Raw genomic sequence first — 15,545 nt, forward strand, 5'->3', positions numbered from 1 at the left:
CCTAAAGGGTGTAGTGACAGGGTGTAGTCCTCCTAAAGGGTGTAGTGACAGGGTGTAGTGACAGGGTGTAGTCCTCCTAAAGGGTGTAGTGACGGGGTGTGGTCCTCCTAAAGGGTGTAGTGACAGGGTGTAGTCCTCCTAAAGGGTGTAGTGACAGGGTGTAGTCCTCCTAAAGGGTGTAGTGACAGGGTGTAGTCCTCCTAAAGGGTGTAGTGACAGGGTGTGGTCCTCCTAAAGGGTGTGGTGACAGGGTGTAGTCCTCCTAAAGGGTGTAGTGACAGGGTGTAGTCCTCCTAAAGGGTGTAGTGACAGGGTGTAGTGACAGGGTGTAGTCCTCCTAAAGGGTGTAGTGACAGGGTGTAGTGACAGGGTGTGGTCCTCCTAAAGGGCGTAGTGACAGGGTGTAGTCCTCCTAAAGGGTGTAGTGACAGGGTGTAGTCCTCCTAAAGGGTGTAGTGACAGGGTGTGGTCCTCCTAAAGGGTGTGGTGACAGGGTGTAGTCCTCCTAAAGGGTGTAGTGACAGGGTGTAGTCCTCCTAAAGGGTGTAGTGACAGGGTGTAGTGACAGGGTGTAGTCCTCCTAAAGGGTGTAGTGACAGGCTGTAGTGACAGGGTGTGGTCCTCCTAAAGGGCGTAGCGACAGGGTGTAGTCCTCCTAAAGGGTGTAGTGACAGGGTGTAGTGACAGGGCAAAGTCAGTCAGTGTAGTCCTCCTAAAGGGTGTAGTGACAGGGTGTAGTCCTCCTAAAGGGTGTAGTGACAGGGTGTAGTCCTCCTAAAGGGTGTAGTGACAGGGTGTAGTCCTCCTAAAGGGTGTAGTGACAGGGTGTGGTCCTCCTAAAGGGTGTAGTGACAGGGTGTAGTCCTCCTAAAGGGTGTAGTGACAGGGTGTAGTCCTCCTAAAGGGTGTAGTGACAGGGTGTGGTCCTCCTAAAGGGTATAGTGACAGGGTGTAGTCCTCCTAAAGGGTGTAGTGACAGGGTGTGGTCCTCCTAAAGGGCGTTGTGACAGGGTGTAGTGACAGGGTGTAGTCCTCCTAAAGGGTGTAGTGACAGGGTGTAGTCCTCCTAAAGGGTGTAGTGACAGGGTGTAGTCCTCCTAAAGGGCGTAGTGACAGGGTGTAGTCCTCCTAAAGGGTGTAGTGACAGGGTGTGGTCCTCCTAAAGGGTGTAGTGACAGGGTGTAGTCCTCCTAAAGGGCGTAGTGACAGGGTGTAGTCCTCCTAAAGGGTGTAGTGACAGGGTGTAGTGACAGGGTGTAGTCCTCCTAAAGGGTGTAGTGACAGGGTGTAGTGACAGGGTGTAGTCCTCCTAAAGGGTGTAGTGACGGGGTGTGGTCCTCCTAAAGGGTGTAGTGACAGGGTGTAGTCCTCCTAAAGGGTGTAGTGACAGGGTGTAGTCCTCCTAAAGGGTGTAGTGACAGGGTGTAGTGACAGGGTGTAGTCCTCCTAAAGGGTGTAGTGACGGGGTGTGGTCCTCCTAAAGGGTGTAGTGACAGGGTGTAGTCCTCCTAAAGGGTGTAGTGACAGGGTGTAGTCCTCCTAAAGGGTGTAGTGACAGGGTGTAGTCCTCCTAAAGGGTGTAGTGACAGGGTGTGGTCCTCCTAAAGGGTGTGGTGACAGGGTGTAGTCCTCCTAAAGGGTGTAGTGACAGGGTGTAGTCCTCCTAAAGGGTGTAGTGACAGGGTGTAGTGACAGGGTGTAGTCCTCCTAAAGGGTGTAGTGACAGGGTGTAGTGACAGGGTGTGGTCCTCCTAAAGGGCGTAGTGACAGGGTGTAGTCCTCCTAAAGGGTGTAGTGACAGGGTGTAGTCCTCCTAAAGGGTGTAGTGACAGGGTGTGGTCCTCCTAAAGGGTGTGGTGACAGGGTGTAGTCCTCCTAAAGGGTGTAGTGACAGGGTGTAGTCCTCCTAAAGGGTGTAGTGACAGGGTGTAGTGACAGGGTGTAGTCCTCCTAAAGGGTTTAGTGACAGGCTGTAGTGACAGGGTGTGGTCCTCCTAAAGGGCGTAGCGAGAGGGTGTAGTCCTCCTAAAGGGTGTAGTGACAGGGTGTAGTCCTCCTAAAGGGTGTAGTGACATGGTGTATTCCTCCTAAAGGGTGTAGTGACAGGGCAAAGTCAGTCAGTGTAGTCCTCCTAAAGGGTGTAGTGACAGGGTGTGGTCCTCCTAAAGGGTGTAGTGACAGGGTGTAGTCCTCCTAAAGGGCGTAGTGACAGGGTGTAGTCCTCCTAAAGGGTGTAGTGACAGGGTGTAGTCCTCCTAAAGGGTGTAGTGACAGGGTGTAGTCCTCCTAAAGGGTGTTGTGACAGGGTGTAGTCCTCCTAAAGGGTGTAGTGACAGGGTGTAGTCCTCCTAAAGGGTGTAGTGACAGGGTGTAGTGACAGGGCAAAGTCAGTCAGTGTAGTCCTCCTAAAGGGTGTAGTGACAGGGTGTAGTCCTCCTAAAGGGTGTAGTGACAGGGTGTAGTCCTCCTAAAGGGTGTAGTGACAGGGTGTAGTCCTCCTAAAGGGTGTAGTGACAGGGTGTGGTCCTCCTAAAGGGTGTAGTGACAGGGTGTAGTCCTCCTAAAGGGTGTAGTGACAGGGTGTAGTCCTCCTAAAGGGTGTAGTGACAGGGTGTGGTCCTCCTAAAGGGTGTAGTGACAGGGTGTAGTCCTCCTAAAGGGTGTAGTGACAGGGTGTAGTCCTCCTAAAGGGTGTAGTCACAGGGTGTAGTCCTCCTAAAGGGTGTAGTGACAGGGTGTGGTCCTCCTAAAGGGTGTAGTGACAGGGTGTAGTCCTCCTAAAGGGTGTAGTGACAGGGTGTAGTCCTCCTAAAGGGTGTAGTGACAGGGTGTGGTCCTCCTAAAGGGTGTAGTGACAGGGTGTAGTCCTCCTAAAGGGCGTAGTGACAGGGTGTAGTCCTCCTAAAGGGTGTAGTGACAGGGTGTAGTGACAGGGTGTAGTCCTCCTAAAGGGTGTAGTGACAGGGTGTAGTGACAGGGTGTAGTCCTCCTAAAGGGTGTAGTGACGGGGTGTGGTCCTCCTAAAGGGTGTAGTGACAGGGTGTAGTCCTCCTAAAGGGTGTAGTGACAGGGTGTAGTCCTCCTAAAGGGTGTAGTGACAGGGTGTAGTCCTCCTAAAGGGTGTAGTGACAGGGTGTAGTCCTCCTAAAGGGTGTAGTGACAGGGTGTAGTCCTCCTAAAGGGTGTAGTGACAGGGTGTAGTCCTCCTAAAGGGTGTAGTGACAGGGTGTGGTCCTCCTAAAGGGTGTGGTGACAGGGTGTAGTCCTCCTAAAGGGTGTAGTGACAGGGTGTAGTCCTCCTAAAGGGTGTAGTGACAGGGTGTAGTGACAGGGTGTAGTCCTCCTAAAGGGTGTAGTGACAGGGTGTAGTGACAGGGTGTGGTCCTCCTAAAGGGCGTAGTGACAGGGTGTAGTCCTCCTAAAGGGTGTAGTGACAGGGTGTAGTCCTCCTAAAGGGTGTAGTGACAGGGTGTGGTCCTCCTAAAGGGTGTGGTGACAGGGTGTAGTCCTCCTAAAGGGTGTAGTGACAGGGTGTAGTCCTCCTAAAGGGTGTAGTGACAGGGTGTAGTGACAGGGTGTAGTCCTCCTAAAGGGTGTAGTGACAGGGTGTAGTGACAGGGTGTGGTCCTCCTAAAGGGCGTAGCGACAGGGTGTAGTCCTCCTAAAGGGTGTAGTGACAGGGTGTAGTCCTCCTAAAGGGTGTAGTGACATGGTGTATTCCTCCTAAAGGGTGTAGTGACAGGGCAAAGTCAGTCAGTGTAGTCCTCCTAAAGGGTGTAGTGACAGGTTGTGGTCCTCCTAAAGGGTGTAGTGACAGGGTGTAGTCCTCCTAAAGGGCGTAGTGACAGGGTGTAGTCCTCCTAAAGGGTGTAGTGACAGGGTGTGGTCCTCCTAAAGGGTGTAGTGACAGGGTGTGGTCCTCCTAAAGGGTGTAGTGACAGGGTGTAGTCCTCCTAAAGGGTGTAGTGACAGGGTGTAGTCCTCCTAAAGGGTGTAGTGACAGGGTGTAGTCCTCCTAAAGGGTGTAGTGACAGGGTGTAGTCCTCCTAAAGGGTGTAGTGACAGGGTGTAGTCCTCCTAAAGGGTGTAGTGACAGGGTGTAGTCCTCCTAAAGGGTGTAGTGACAGGGTGTAGTCCTCCTAAAGGGTGTAGTGACAGGGTGTAGTCCTCCTGAAGGGTGTAGTGACAGGGTGTAGTCCTCCTAAAGGGTGTAGTGACAGGGTGTAGTCCTCCTAAAGGGTGTAGTGACAGGGTGTAGTCCTCCTAAAGGGTGTAGTGACAGGGTGTAGTGACAGGGCAAAGTCAGTCAGTGTAGTCCTCCTAAAGGGTGTAGTGACAGGGTGTAGTCCTCCTAAAGGGTGTAGTGACAGGGTGTAGTCCTCCTAAAGGGTGTAGTCACAGGGTGTAGTCCTCCTAAAGGGTGTAGTGACAGGGTGTGGTCCTCCTAAAGGGTGTAGTGACAGGGTGTAGTCCTCCTAAAGGGTGTAGTGACAGGGTGTAGTCCTCCTAAAGGGTGTAGTGACAGGGTGTGGTCCTCCTAAAGGGTGTAGTGACAGGGTGTAGTCCTCCTAAAGGGTGTAGTGACAGGGTGTGTTCCTCCTAAAGGGCGTAGTGACAGGGTGTAGTGACAGGGTGTAGTCCTCCTAAAGGGCGTAGTGACAGGGTGTAGTCCTCCTAAAGGGTGTAGTGACAGGGTGTAGTGACGGGGTGTGGTCCTCCTAAAGGGTGTAGTGACAGGGTGTAGTCCTCCTAAAGGGTGTAGTGACAGGGTGTAGTCCTCCTAAAGGGTGTAGTGACAGGGTGTGGTCCTCCTAAAGGGTGTAGTGACAGGGTGTAGTCCTCCTAAAGGGTGTAGTGACAGGGTGTGGTCCTCCTATAGGGTGTAGTGACAGGGTGTAGTCCTCCTAAAGGGTGTAGTGACAGGGTGTGTTCCTCCTAAAGGGCGTAGTGACAGGGTGTAGTGACAGGGTGTAGTCCTCCTAAAGGGTGTAGTGACAGGGTGTAGTCCTCCTAAAGGGTGTAGTGACAGGGTGTAGTCCTCCTAAAGGGCGTAGTGACAGGGTGCAGTCCTCCTAAAGGGCGTAGTGACAGGGTGTGGTCCTCCTAAAGGGTGTAGTGACAGGGTGTAGTCCTCCTAAAGGGCGTAGTGACAGGGTGTAGTCCTCCTAAAGGGTGTAGTGACAGGGTGTAGTGACAGGGTGTAGTCCTCCTAAAGGGTGTAGTGACAGGGTGTAGTGACAGGGTGTAGTCCTCCTAAAGGGTGTAGTGACGGGGTGTGGTCCTCCTAAAGGGTGTAGTGACAGGGTGTAGTCCTCCTAAAGGGTGTAGTGACAGGGTGTAGTCCTCCTAAAGGGTGTAGTGACAGGGTGTAGTCCTCCTAAAGGGTGTAGTGACAGGGTGTAGTCCTCCTAAAGGGTGTAGTGACAGGGTGTGGTCCTCCTAAAGGGTGTGGTGACAGGGTGTAGTCCTCCTAAAGGGTGTAGTGACAGGGTGTAGTCCTCCTAAAGGGTGTAGTGACAGGGTGTAGTGACAGGGTGTAGTCCTCCTAAAGGGTGTAGTGACAGGGTGTAGTGACAGGGTGTGGTCCTCCTAAAGGGCGTAGTGACAGGGTGTAGTCCTCCTAAAGGGTGTAGTGACAGGGTGTAGTCCTCCAGCCTCCTTCCCTCATTTTATACCTTATTTTATTGTTTAAATAACTTCATAAAAAAAGATTGGTGTGTTTTTTCATCATCTGATCATGCCATGGGGTTGTTGCCATGGGGTTGTTGCCATTGGGTTGTTGCCATGGGGTTGTACGATGGCTGTAACGTGACAAAATGTGGAAGAAGTGAAGGGGACTGTATACAAACGGTCAGTCATACCGCCTGGCACCTATACAAACGGTCAGTCACACCCCCTGGCACCAATACAAACGGTCAGTCACACCGCCTGGCACCTATACAAACGGTCAGTCACACCCCCTGGCACCTATACAAACGGTCAGTCACACCGCCTGGCAGCTATACAAACGGTCAGTCACACCCCCTGGCACTTATAAAAACGATCAGTCACACCCCCTGGCAGCTATACAAACGGTCAGTCACACCGCCTGGCACTGTATACAAGCGGTCAGTCACACCGCCTGGCATCTATACAAACGGTCAGTTACACCCCTGGCAGCTATAAAAAGGGTCAGTCACACCCCCTGGCACTTATACAAATGGTCAGTCACACCCCCTGGCACCTATACAAACGGTCAGTCACACCCCCTGGCACCTATACAAACGGTCAGTCACACCCCCTGGCGCCTATACAAACGGTCAGTCACACCCCCTGGCGCCTATACAAACGGTCAGTCACACCGCCTGGCACTTATAAAAACGATGAGTCACACCCCCTGGCGCCTATACAAACGGTCAGTCACACCGCCTGGCGCCTATACAAACAGTCACTTACACCCCCTGGCGCCTATACAAACGGTCAGTCACACCGCCTGGCACCAATACAAATGGTCAGTCACACCCCCTGGCACCTAAACAAACGGTCAGTCACACCGCCTGGCATCTATACAAACGGTCAGTCACACCGCCTGGCACCAATGCAAATGGTCAGTCACACCCCCTGGCACCTAAACAAACGGTCAGTCACACCGCCTGGCACCAATACAAACGGTCAGTCACACCCCCTGGCACCAATACAAACGGTCAGTCACACCCCCTGGCAGCTATACAAACAGTCAGTCACACCCCCTGGCAGCTATACAAACGGTCAGTCACACCCCCTGGCATCTATACAAATGGTCAGTCACACCGCCTGGCACCAATACAAACGGTCAGTCACACCCCCTGGCAGCTATACAAACGGTCAGTCACACCCCCTGGCATCTATACAAACGGTCAGTCACACCCCCTGGCATCTATACAAACGGTCAGTCACACCCCCTGGCATCTATACAAACGGTCAGTCACACCCCCTGGCAGCTATACAAACGGTCAGTCACACCCCCTGGCAGCTATACAAACAGTCAGTCACACCCCCTGGCACCTAAACAAACGGTCAGTCACACCCCCTGGCAGCTATACAAACGGTCAGTCACACCCCCTGGCACCTATACAAACGGTCAGTCACACCCCCTGGCATCTATACAAACGGTCAGTCACACCCCCTGGCAGCTATACAAACGGTCAGTCACACCCCCTGGCAGCTATACAAACAGTCAGTCACACCCCCTGGCACCTAAACAAACGGTCAGTCACACCCCCTGGCAGCTATACAAACGGTCAGTCACACCCCCTGGCACCTATACAAACGGTCAGTCACACCCCCTGGCATCTATACAAACGGTCAGTCACACCGCCTGGCACCTATACAAACGGTCAGTCACATCCCCTGGCACAAATACAAACGGTCAGTCACACCCCCTGGCACCTATACAAACGGTCAGTCACACCCCCTGGCACCTATACAAACGGTCAGTCACACCGCCTGGCACCTATACAAACGGTCAGTCACACCCCCTGGCACCTATACAAACGGTCATTCACACCATGGCACCAATACAAACGGTCAGTCACACCGCCTGGCGCCTATACAAACGGTCAGTCACACCCCCTGGCGCCTTAGATGCAAACCAAAACATTTCTTTACTTCTGTATACTCACCCCTTATAAGTTGTTCTTCCTCTCTCCACAGACCACCTCTCTGCCGGTCATCCCACCTGGAAACTAACTAAACAAAACCAAATAAATCTCCTTTCCTTTCAGAGACTTAACCGTAATGTACTTTTCCCCCCCTAACAAGTCGTTGTTCCTCTCTCGTCAGACCGTCCCCCTGCTCCCGTCAACGTGTCCGTGATGCACCTGAGGGCCGACTCAGCCACGGTCTCCTGGGAGATACCTGAGGGTGACGTCATCATCGGCTTCTCCATTTCACAGCAGGTTACTACTATCTAGTTACTATCTAGCCTAGCGGTCTCGTTGACAAAATAGATACGAACGTAAATGGGTGGATGAGACTCTTGGTTAAAGGTTTAGTTTGCTAAGTGAATTCCACTGTTATTAAGATGTTTATTTAGTAAATGTCATTTGTTGTAGAGGTTTCTGTTTACGTCAGTATTTGATGTGCTAAATGTCCGATGTGTATTAAGGTGAATACAGGCGTATGTATATACGGTGCGTGTTTACTACTGTCGCATTCGGATTCCAAGAACACAGGATGAGATTATTCACGATTATTATTTGACCATGCTTGTCACTTGTGAACATTTTGTGAACATCTTGGCATAGTTCTGTTATAATCTCCACCCGGCACAGCCAGAAGAGGACTGGCCACCCCCTCATAGCCTGGTTCCTCTCTAGGTTTCTTCCTAGGTTTTGGCCTTTCTAGGGAGTTTTTCCTAGCCACCGTGCTTCTACACCTGCATTCTAGCTGTTTGGGGTTTTAGGCTGGGTTTCTGTACAGCACTTCGAGATATTATCTGATGTACGAAGGGCTATATAAAATAAAATTGATTGATTGATTGATGTTACTATCCTTTGTGCAAGCACTTCCAAGAGTTCATGAACAGTGAGACTGGTGAAATTTGGGGAGAGCATCGTCAGTAGTGTACCTTTGGTTCCTAGGTTGTTTCGGCCTTTCACACTATACACCCTCCCCAAAGGCGGCCAGCGACAGGGTGATCAATCCTACGCTTGCATCCCATTCCCAATCAGTCATAGGAGTTGCCTTGTTGTTGATAGCCAACATCCCACGGGACTATGTATGGCAGGGGCGGAAAGTATTCAGACCCCTTGACTTTTTACACATTTTGTTACGTTACAGCCTTATTCCAACTTTTTTTGTTGTTGTATCAATCTACACACAATACCCCCGATGATGACAAAGCAAAAACTGGGTTTTTCGAAACGTTTGCAAATTCATTACAACTCAAAACATTTTTTTTTTTTAAAAGCACTCGCACATCTGAGCAATCTGTTTTGCAGGTGACAGTTGAACAAGACGAAGGAAAAAGGTAACTGCTCTTGATAGTGTCACTTATCATTAGTAAGCTTTACGTATCGGCCTCACGGCCTTAGTCAGAGCTTTATTCATTACAACTAAAATACTGAAATATCACATTTTATATAAGTATTCAGACCTTTAACTCAGTACTTTGTTTAAAGGACCTTTGGCAGTGATTACAGCCTGGAGTCTTCTTGGGTATGACGCTCCTAGCTTGTCACACCTGTATTTGGGGAGTTTCTCCCATTCCTCTCTGCAGATCCTCTCAAGTTCTATCAGGTTGGATGGAGAGCGTTGCTGCACAGCTATTTTCAATTTTTTGTTGTAAAGTAGCAAACATTTCTAAAAAAAAATTTTTTGGCCATGTCATTATGGGGTATTGTGATTAGATTGCTAAGGATTTTTTTTATTTAACTTATGTAACTTAGCAAATTGTGTCAAGGGGTCTGAGAAGTTTCCAAAGAGTTTCAAAACAGCTCATGATCATAAGGCAGGATACAGCAAAATATTCTCCAAAATATAATATTCGATTATATGACTAGAATGCTTTAGATTTCACCCACAAAAATTCAGTCTAAATTCACCTGTTTCCAGTTGTTACCAGCATCAGATGAGATGAACATTCCTACATTATTGCATGACAGTTTCAGACCCAATATTTACTGTGATAAAAATGCAACAAAGCATTAGTTAAACATTCAAATGATGATATCAACTACAATGAGAGAATAGATACAGAGAAAAACAACCATTCCATGCATCACGTGGATGGATATTGCACTGTAGGCATTAACATTTTCACTATTTCTTAGCAATACCTAAGGCTTGGTTCACATGCTAATATAAATGACCACGAAGGAAGGTTTGACTCTGCCCCGCCACCAGCTAAGAATGCAAATAAAGGTCAACGTGTTTGATTTGTCAGGAGATAGACGGTCCCAGGGTTAATATCCACAGCTGCCAGAGAGACATTTTCAGGTGGGATAGCTTTGAGAATGTTTGGAATAGTGGAACTGCCTACGCATACTGATGTTTAAACATAGTCACTGTGCATCCTGAGTAGTAGTAGTAGGCCTGCTTAGTAGTAGTAGTAGTAGTAGTAGTAGGCCTGCTTAGTAGTAGTAGTAGTAGTAGTAGTAGTAGTAGTAGTAGTAGTAGTAGTAGTAGCTGTATGCTCTGTGAGTGATGCTCTGTGTAAGTAGTAGTAGTAGGCATGCTTAGTAGTGGTAGTAGTAGTAGTAGTAGTAGTAGTAGTAGTAGTAGTAGTAGTAGTAGTAGTAGTAGACCTGCTTAGCAGTGGTAGCAGTAGAAGTAGGCCTGCTTAGTAGTAGGAGTAGTAGTAGAAGTAGTAGGCTTGCGTAGTAGTAGTAGTAGGAGGCCTGCTTAGTAGTAGTTGTAGTAGTAGTAGGCCTGCTTAGTAGTAGTAGTAGTAGTAGTAGTAGTAGTAGTAGTAGTAGTAGTAGTAGTAGTAGTAGTAGTAGGCCTGCTTAGTAGTAGTAGTAGTAGTAGTAGTAGTAGGCCTGCTTAGTAGTAGTAATAGTAGTAGTAGTAGTAGTAGGCCTGCTTAGTAGTAGTAGTAGTAGTAGTACTAGTAGTAGTAGTAGTACTAGTAGTAGTAGTAGTAGGCCTGCTTAGTAGTAGTAGTAGTAGTAGTAGTAGTAGTAGTAGTAGTAGTAGTAGTAGTAGTAGTAGGCCTGCTTAGTAGTAGTAGTAGTAGTAGTAGTAGTAGTAGTAGTAGTAGTAGGAGTAGTAGTAGTAGTAGTAGTAGTAGTAGTAGTAGTAGTAGTAGGCATGCTTAGTAGTAGTAGTAGTAGGCATGCTTAGTAGTAGTAGTAGTAGGCCTGCTTAGTAGTAGTAGTAGTAGGCCTGCTTAGTAGTAGTAGTAGTAGTAGAAGTAGGCCTGCTTAGTAGTGGTAGTGGTAGTGGTAGTGGTAGTGGTAGTGGTAGTGGTAGTGGTAGTGGTAGTGGTAGTGGTAGTAGTAGTGGTAGTAGTAGTTGTAGTAGTAGTAATAGTAGTAGGCCTGCTTAGTAGAAGTAGGCCTGCTTAGTAGTAGTAGTAGTAGTAGTAGTAGTAGTAGTGGGCCTGCTTAGGAGTAGTAGAAGTAGTAGGCCTGCTTAGTAGTAGTATTAGTAGTAGTAGTAGTGGGCCTGCTTAGTAGTAGTAGTAGTAATAGTAGTAGTAGTGGGCCTGCTTAGTAGTAGTAGGAGTAGAAGTAGTAGGCCTGCTTAGTAGTAGTAGTAGTAGTAGTAGTAGTAGTAGTAGTAGTAGTAGGCCTGCTTAGTAGTAGTAGTAGTAGTAGTAGTAGTAGTAGTAGTAGTAGTAGTAGTAGTAGTAGTAGTAGTAGTAGTAGTAGTAGTAGGCCTGCTTAGTAGTAGTAGAAGTAGTAGGCCTGCTTAGTAGTAGTAGTAGTAGTAGTAGTAGTATGCCTGCTTAGTAGTAGTAGTAGTAGTAGTAGTAGTAGTAGTAGTAGTAGTAGTAGTAGTAGGCCTGCTTAGTAGTAGTAGTAGTAGTAGTAGTAGTAGTAGTAGTAGTAGTAGTAGTAGTAGTACTAGTAGTAGTAGTAGTAGGCCTGATTAGTAGTAGTAGAAGTAGTAGGCCTGCTTAGTAGTAGTAGTAGTAGTAGTAGTAGGCCTGCTTAGTAGTAGTAGTAGTAGTAGAAGTAGTAGGCTTGCGTAGTAGTAGTAGTAGGAGGTCTGCTTAGTAGTAGTAGTAGTAGGCCTGCTTAGTAGTAGTTGTAGTAGTAGTAGGCCTGCTTAGTAGACGTAGTAGTAGTAGTAGTTGGCCTGCTTAGTAGTAGTAGTAGTAGAAGTAGTAGGCCTAAGTAGTATTAGTAGTAGCAGTAGGCCTGCTTAGTAGTAGTAGTAGTAGTAGTAGTAGTAGTAGTAGTAGTAGTAGTAGTAGTAGTAGTAGGCCTGCTTAGTAGTTGTAGTAGTAGGCCTGCTTAGTAGTTGTAGTAGTAGTAGTAGCAGTAGCAGTAGTAGTATTAGAAGTATCAGTATCAGTAGTAGCAGTAGTAGCAGTAGCAGTAGTAGTATTATTAGTAGCAGTAGTAGTAGTAGCAGTAGTAGTATTATTAGTAGTAGCAGTAGTAGTAGTAGTAGTAGTAGTAGTAGTAGTAGCAGTAGTAGTAGTAGTAGCAGTAGCAGTAGCAGTAGTAGTAGCAGTAGTATCAGTAGTAGTAGTAGCAGTAGTAGTATTAGTAGTATCAGTATCAGTAGTAGCAGTAGTAGCAGTAGCAGTAGTAGTATTATTAGTAGCAGTAGTAGTAATAGCAGTAGTAGTATCAGTAGTAGCAGTAGTAGCAGTAGCAGTAGTAGTATTATTAGTAGCAGTAGTAGTAGTAGTAGTAGTAGTAGCAGTAGTAGTAGTAGCAGTAGCAGTAGCAGTAGTAGTAGCAGTAGTAGCAGTAGTAGTAGTAGTAGTAGTAGTAGTAGTAGTAGCAGTAGTATCAGTAGTAGTAGTAGTAGTAGTAGTAGTAGTAGTATCAGTAGTAGTAGTAGTAGTAGTAGTAGTAGTAGTAGTATCAGTAGTAGTAGTAGTAGTAGTAGTAGTAGTAGTAGTAGTAGTAGTAGTAGTACTAGTATCAGTAGTATCAGTAGTAGTACTGGTAGTAGTAACAGTAGTAGTACTGGTAGTAGTAGTAGTAGTAGTAGTAGTAGTAGTAGTAGTAGTAGTAGTAGTAGTAGTAGTATCAGTAGTAGTTGTAGTAGCAGTTACTACTGCGGTTAGACGGAGCAGGGTGGACTGTGGGGAGTTAGATAGGGAGGACTGTGGGGAGTTAGACAGGGAGAGCAGGGAGGACTGTGGGGAGTTAGATAGGGAGAGCAGAGAGGACTGTGGGGAGTTAGACAAGGAGAGCAGGGAGGACTGTGGGGAGTTAGACAGGGAGGACTGTGGGGAGTTAGACAGGGAGAGGAGGGAGGACTGTGGGGAGTTGGATAGGGAGAGCAGGGAGGACTGTGGGGAGTTAGATAGGGAGAACAGGGAGGACTGTGGGGAGTTAGATAGGGAGAACATGGAGGACTGTGGGGAGTTAGATAGGGAGAACAGGGAGGACTGTGGGGAGTTAGATAGGGAGAACATGGAGGACTGTGGGGAGTTAGACAGGGAGGACTGTGGGGAGTTAGACAGGGAGAACAGGGAGGACTGTGGGGAGTTAGACAGGGAGGCCTGTGGGGAGTTAGACAGGGAGAACAGGGAGGACTGTGGGGAGTTAGACAGGGAGAACATGGAGGACTGTGGGGAGTTAGACAGGGAGAGGAGGGAGAACTGTGGGGAGTTAGACAGGGAGGACTGTGGGGAGTTAGATAGGGAGGACTGTGGGGAGTTAGACAGGGAGGACTGTGGGGAGTTAGATAGGGAGGACTGTGGGGAGTTAGACAGGGAGGACTGTGGGGAGTTAGACAGGGAGAGGAGGGAGAACTGTGGGGAGTTAGATAGGGAGGACGGTGGGGAGTTAGACAGGGAGAGGAGGGAGAACTGTGGGGAGTTAGACAGGGAGCACTGTGGGGAGTTAGACAGGGAGAGGAGGGAGAACTGTGGGGAGTTAGACAGGGAGAACAGGGAGGACTGTGGGGAGTTAGACAGGGAGAGCAGGGAGGACTGTGGGGAGTTAGACAGGGAGAGCAGGGAGGACTGTGGGGAGTTAGACAGGGAGAGCAGGGAGGACTGTTGGAGTTAGATAGGGAGAGCAGGGAGGACTGTGGGGAGTTAGATAGGGAGAACAGGGAGGACTGTGGGGAGTTAGATAGGGAGAACAGGGAGGACTGTGGGGAGTTAGATAGGGAGAGCAGGGAGGACTGTGGTTAGTTAGATAGGGAGAGCAGGGAGGACTGTGGGGAGTTAGATAGGGAGAGCAGGGAGGACTGTGGGGAGTTAGACAGGGAGGACTGTGGGGAGTTAGACAGGGAGGACTGTGGGGAGTTAGACAGGGAGAGCAGGGAGGACTGTGGGGGGTTAGATAGGGAGAGCAGGGAGGACTGTGGGGAGTTAGACAGGGAGAACAGGGAGGACTGTGGGGAGTTAGAAAGGGAGGACTGTGGGGAGTTAGACAGGGAGAGCAGGGAGGACTGTGGGGGGTTAGATAAGGAGAGCAGGGAGGACTGTGGGGAGTTAGATAGGGAGAGCAGGGAGGACTGTGGGGAGTTAGACAGGGAGGACTGTGGGGAGTTAGACAGGGAGGACTGTGGGGAGTTAGACAGGGAGAGCAGGGAGGACTGTGGGGGGTTAGATAGGGAGAGCAGGGAGGACTGTGGGGAGTTAGACAGGGAGAACATGGAGGACTGTGGGGAGTTAGATAGAGAGAGCAGGGAGGACTGTGGGGAGTTAGACAGGGAGAACAGGGAGGACTGTGGGGAGTTAGACAGGGAGAACATGGAGGACTGTGGGGAGTTAGACAGGGAGGACTGTGGGGAGTTAGACAGGGAGAACATGGAGGACTGTGGGGAGTTAGATAGGGAGAACAGGGAGGACTGTGGGGAGTTAGACAGGGAGAACATGGAGGACTGTGGGGAGTTAGATAGGGAGAGGAGGGAGGACTGTGGGGAGTTAGATAGGGAGAACAGGGAGGACTCTGGGGAGTTAGACAGGGAGAACATGGAGGACTGTGGGGAGTTAGATAGGGAGAACAGGAAGGACTGTGGTTAGTTAGATAGGGAGAGCAGGGAGGACTGTGGGGAGTTAGATAGGGAGAGCAGGGAGGACTGTGGGGAGTTAGACAGGGAGGACTGTGGGGAGTTAGACAGGGAGGACTGTGGGGAGTTAGACAGGGAGAGCAGGGAGGACTGTGGGGGGTTAGATAGGGAGAGCAGGGAGGACTGTGGGGAGTTAGACAGGGAGAACAGGGAGGACTGTGGGGAGTTAGAAAGGGAGGACTGTGGGGAGTTAGACAGGGAGAGCAGGGAGGACTGTGGGGGGTTAGATAAGGAGAGCAGGGAGGACTGTGGGGAGTTAGATAGGGAGAGCAGGGAGGACTGTGGGGAGTTAGACAGGGAGGACTGTGGGGAGTTAGACAGGGAGGACTGTGGGGAGTTAGACAGGGAGAGCAGGGAGGACTGTGGGGGGTTAGATAGGGAGAGCAGGGAGGACTGTGGGGAGTTAGACAGGGAGAACATGGAGGACTGTGGGGAGTTAGATAGAGAGAGCAGGGAGGACTGTGGGGAGTTAGACAGGGAGAACAGGGAGGACTGTGGGGAGTTAGACAGGGAGAACATGGAGGACTGTGGGGAGTTAGACAGGGAGGACTGTGGGGAGTTAGACAGGGAGAACATGGAGGACTGTGGGGAGTTAGATAGGGAGAACAGGGAGGACTGTGGGGAGTTAGACAGGGAGAACATGGAGGACTGTGGGGAGTTAGATAGGGAGAGGAGGGAGGACTGTGGGGAGTTAGATAGGGAGAACAGGGAGGACTCTGGGGAGTTAGACAGGGAGAACATGGAGGACTGTGGGGAGTTAGATAGGGAGAACAGGAAGGACTGTGGGGAGTTAGATAAGGAGAGCAGGGAGGACTGTGGGGAGTTAGACAGGGAGGACTGTGGGGAGTTAGACAGGGAGGACTGTGGGGAGT

At 49.4% G+C, this 15,545-nt stretch overlaps 1 protein-coding gene across 1 annotated transcript in view; it reads left to right on the plus strand.

The window, feature by feature from the left end:
• Nucleotides 1–15,545, plus strand: part of LOC129817853 (fibronectin type III domain-containing protein 4-like) — a 90,507-nt gene that overhangs the window by 39,538 nt on the left and 35,424 nt on the right. The window contains exon 2 of the mRNA XM_055873441.1: nt 7,801–7,916. Within this exon, the coding sequence (XP_055729416.1) occupies nt 7,801–7,916 (116 nt within the window). The remainder of the gene's footprint in view (nt 1–7,800; nt 7,917–15,545) is intronic.

This window comes from Salvelinus fontinalis, chromosome 20 (genome assembly GCF_029448725.1).
Source record: "Salvelinus fontinalis isolate EN_2023a chromosome 20, ASM2944872v1, whole genome shotgun sequence".
NCBI classification, from domain to species: domain Eukaryota; kingdom Metazoa; phylum Chordata; class Actinopteri; order Salmoniformes; family Salmonidae; genus Salvelinus; species Salvelinus fontinalis.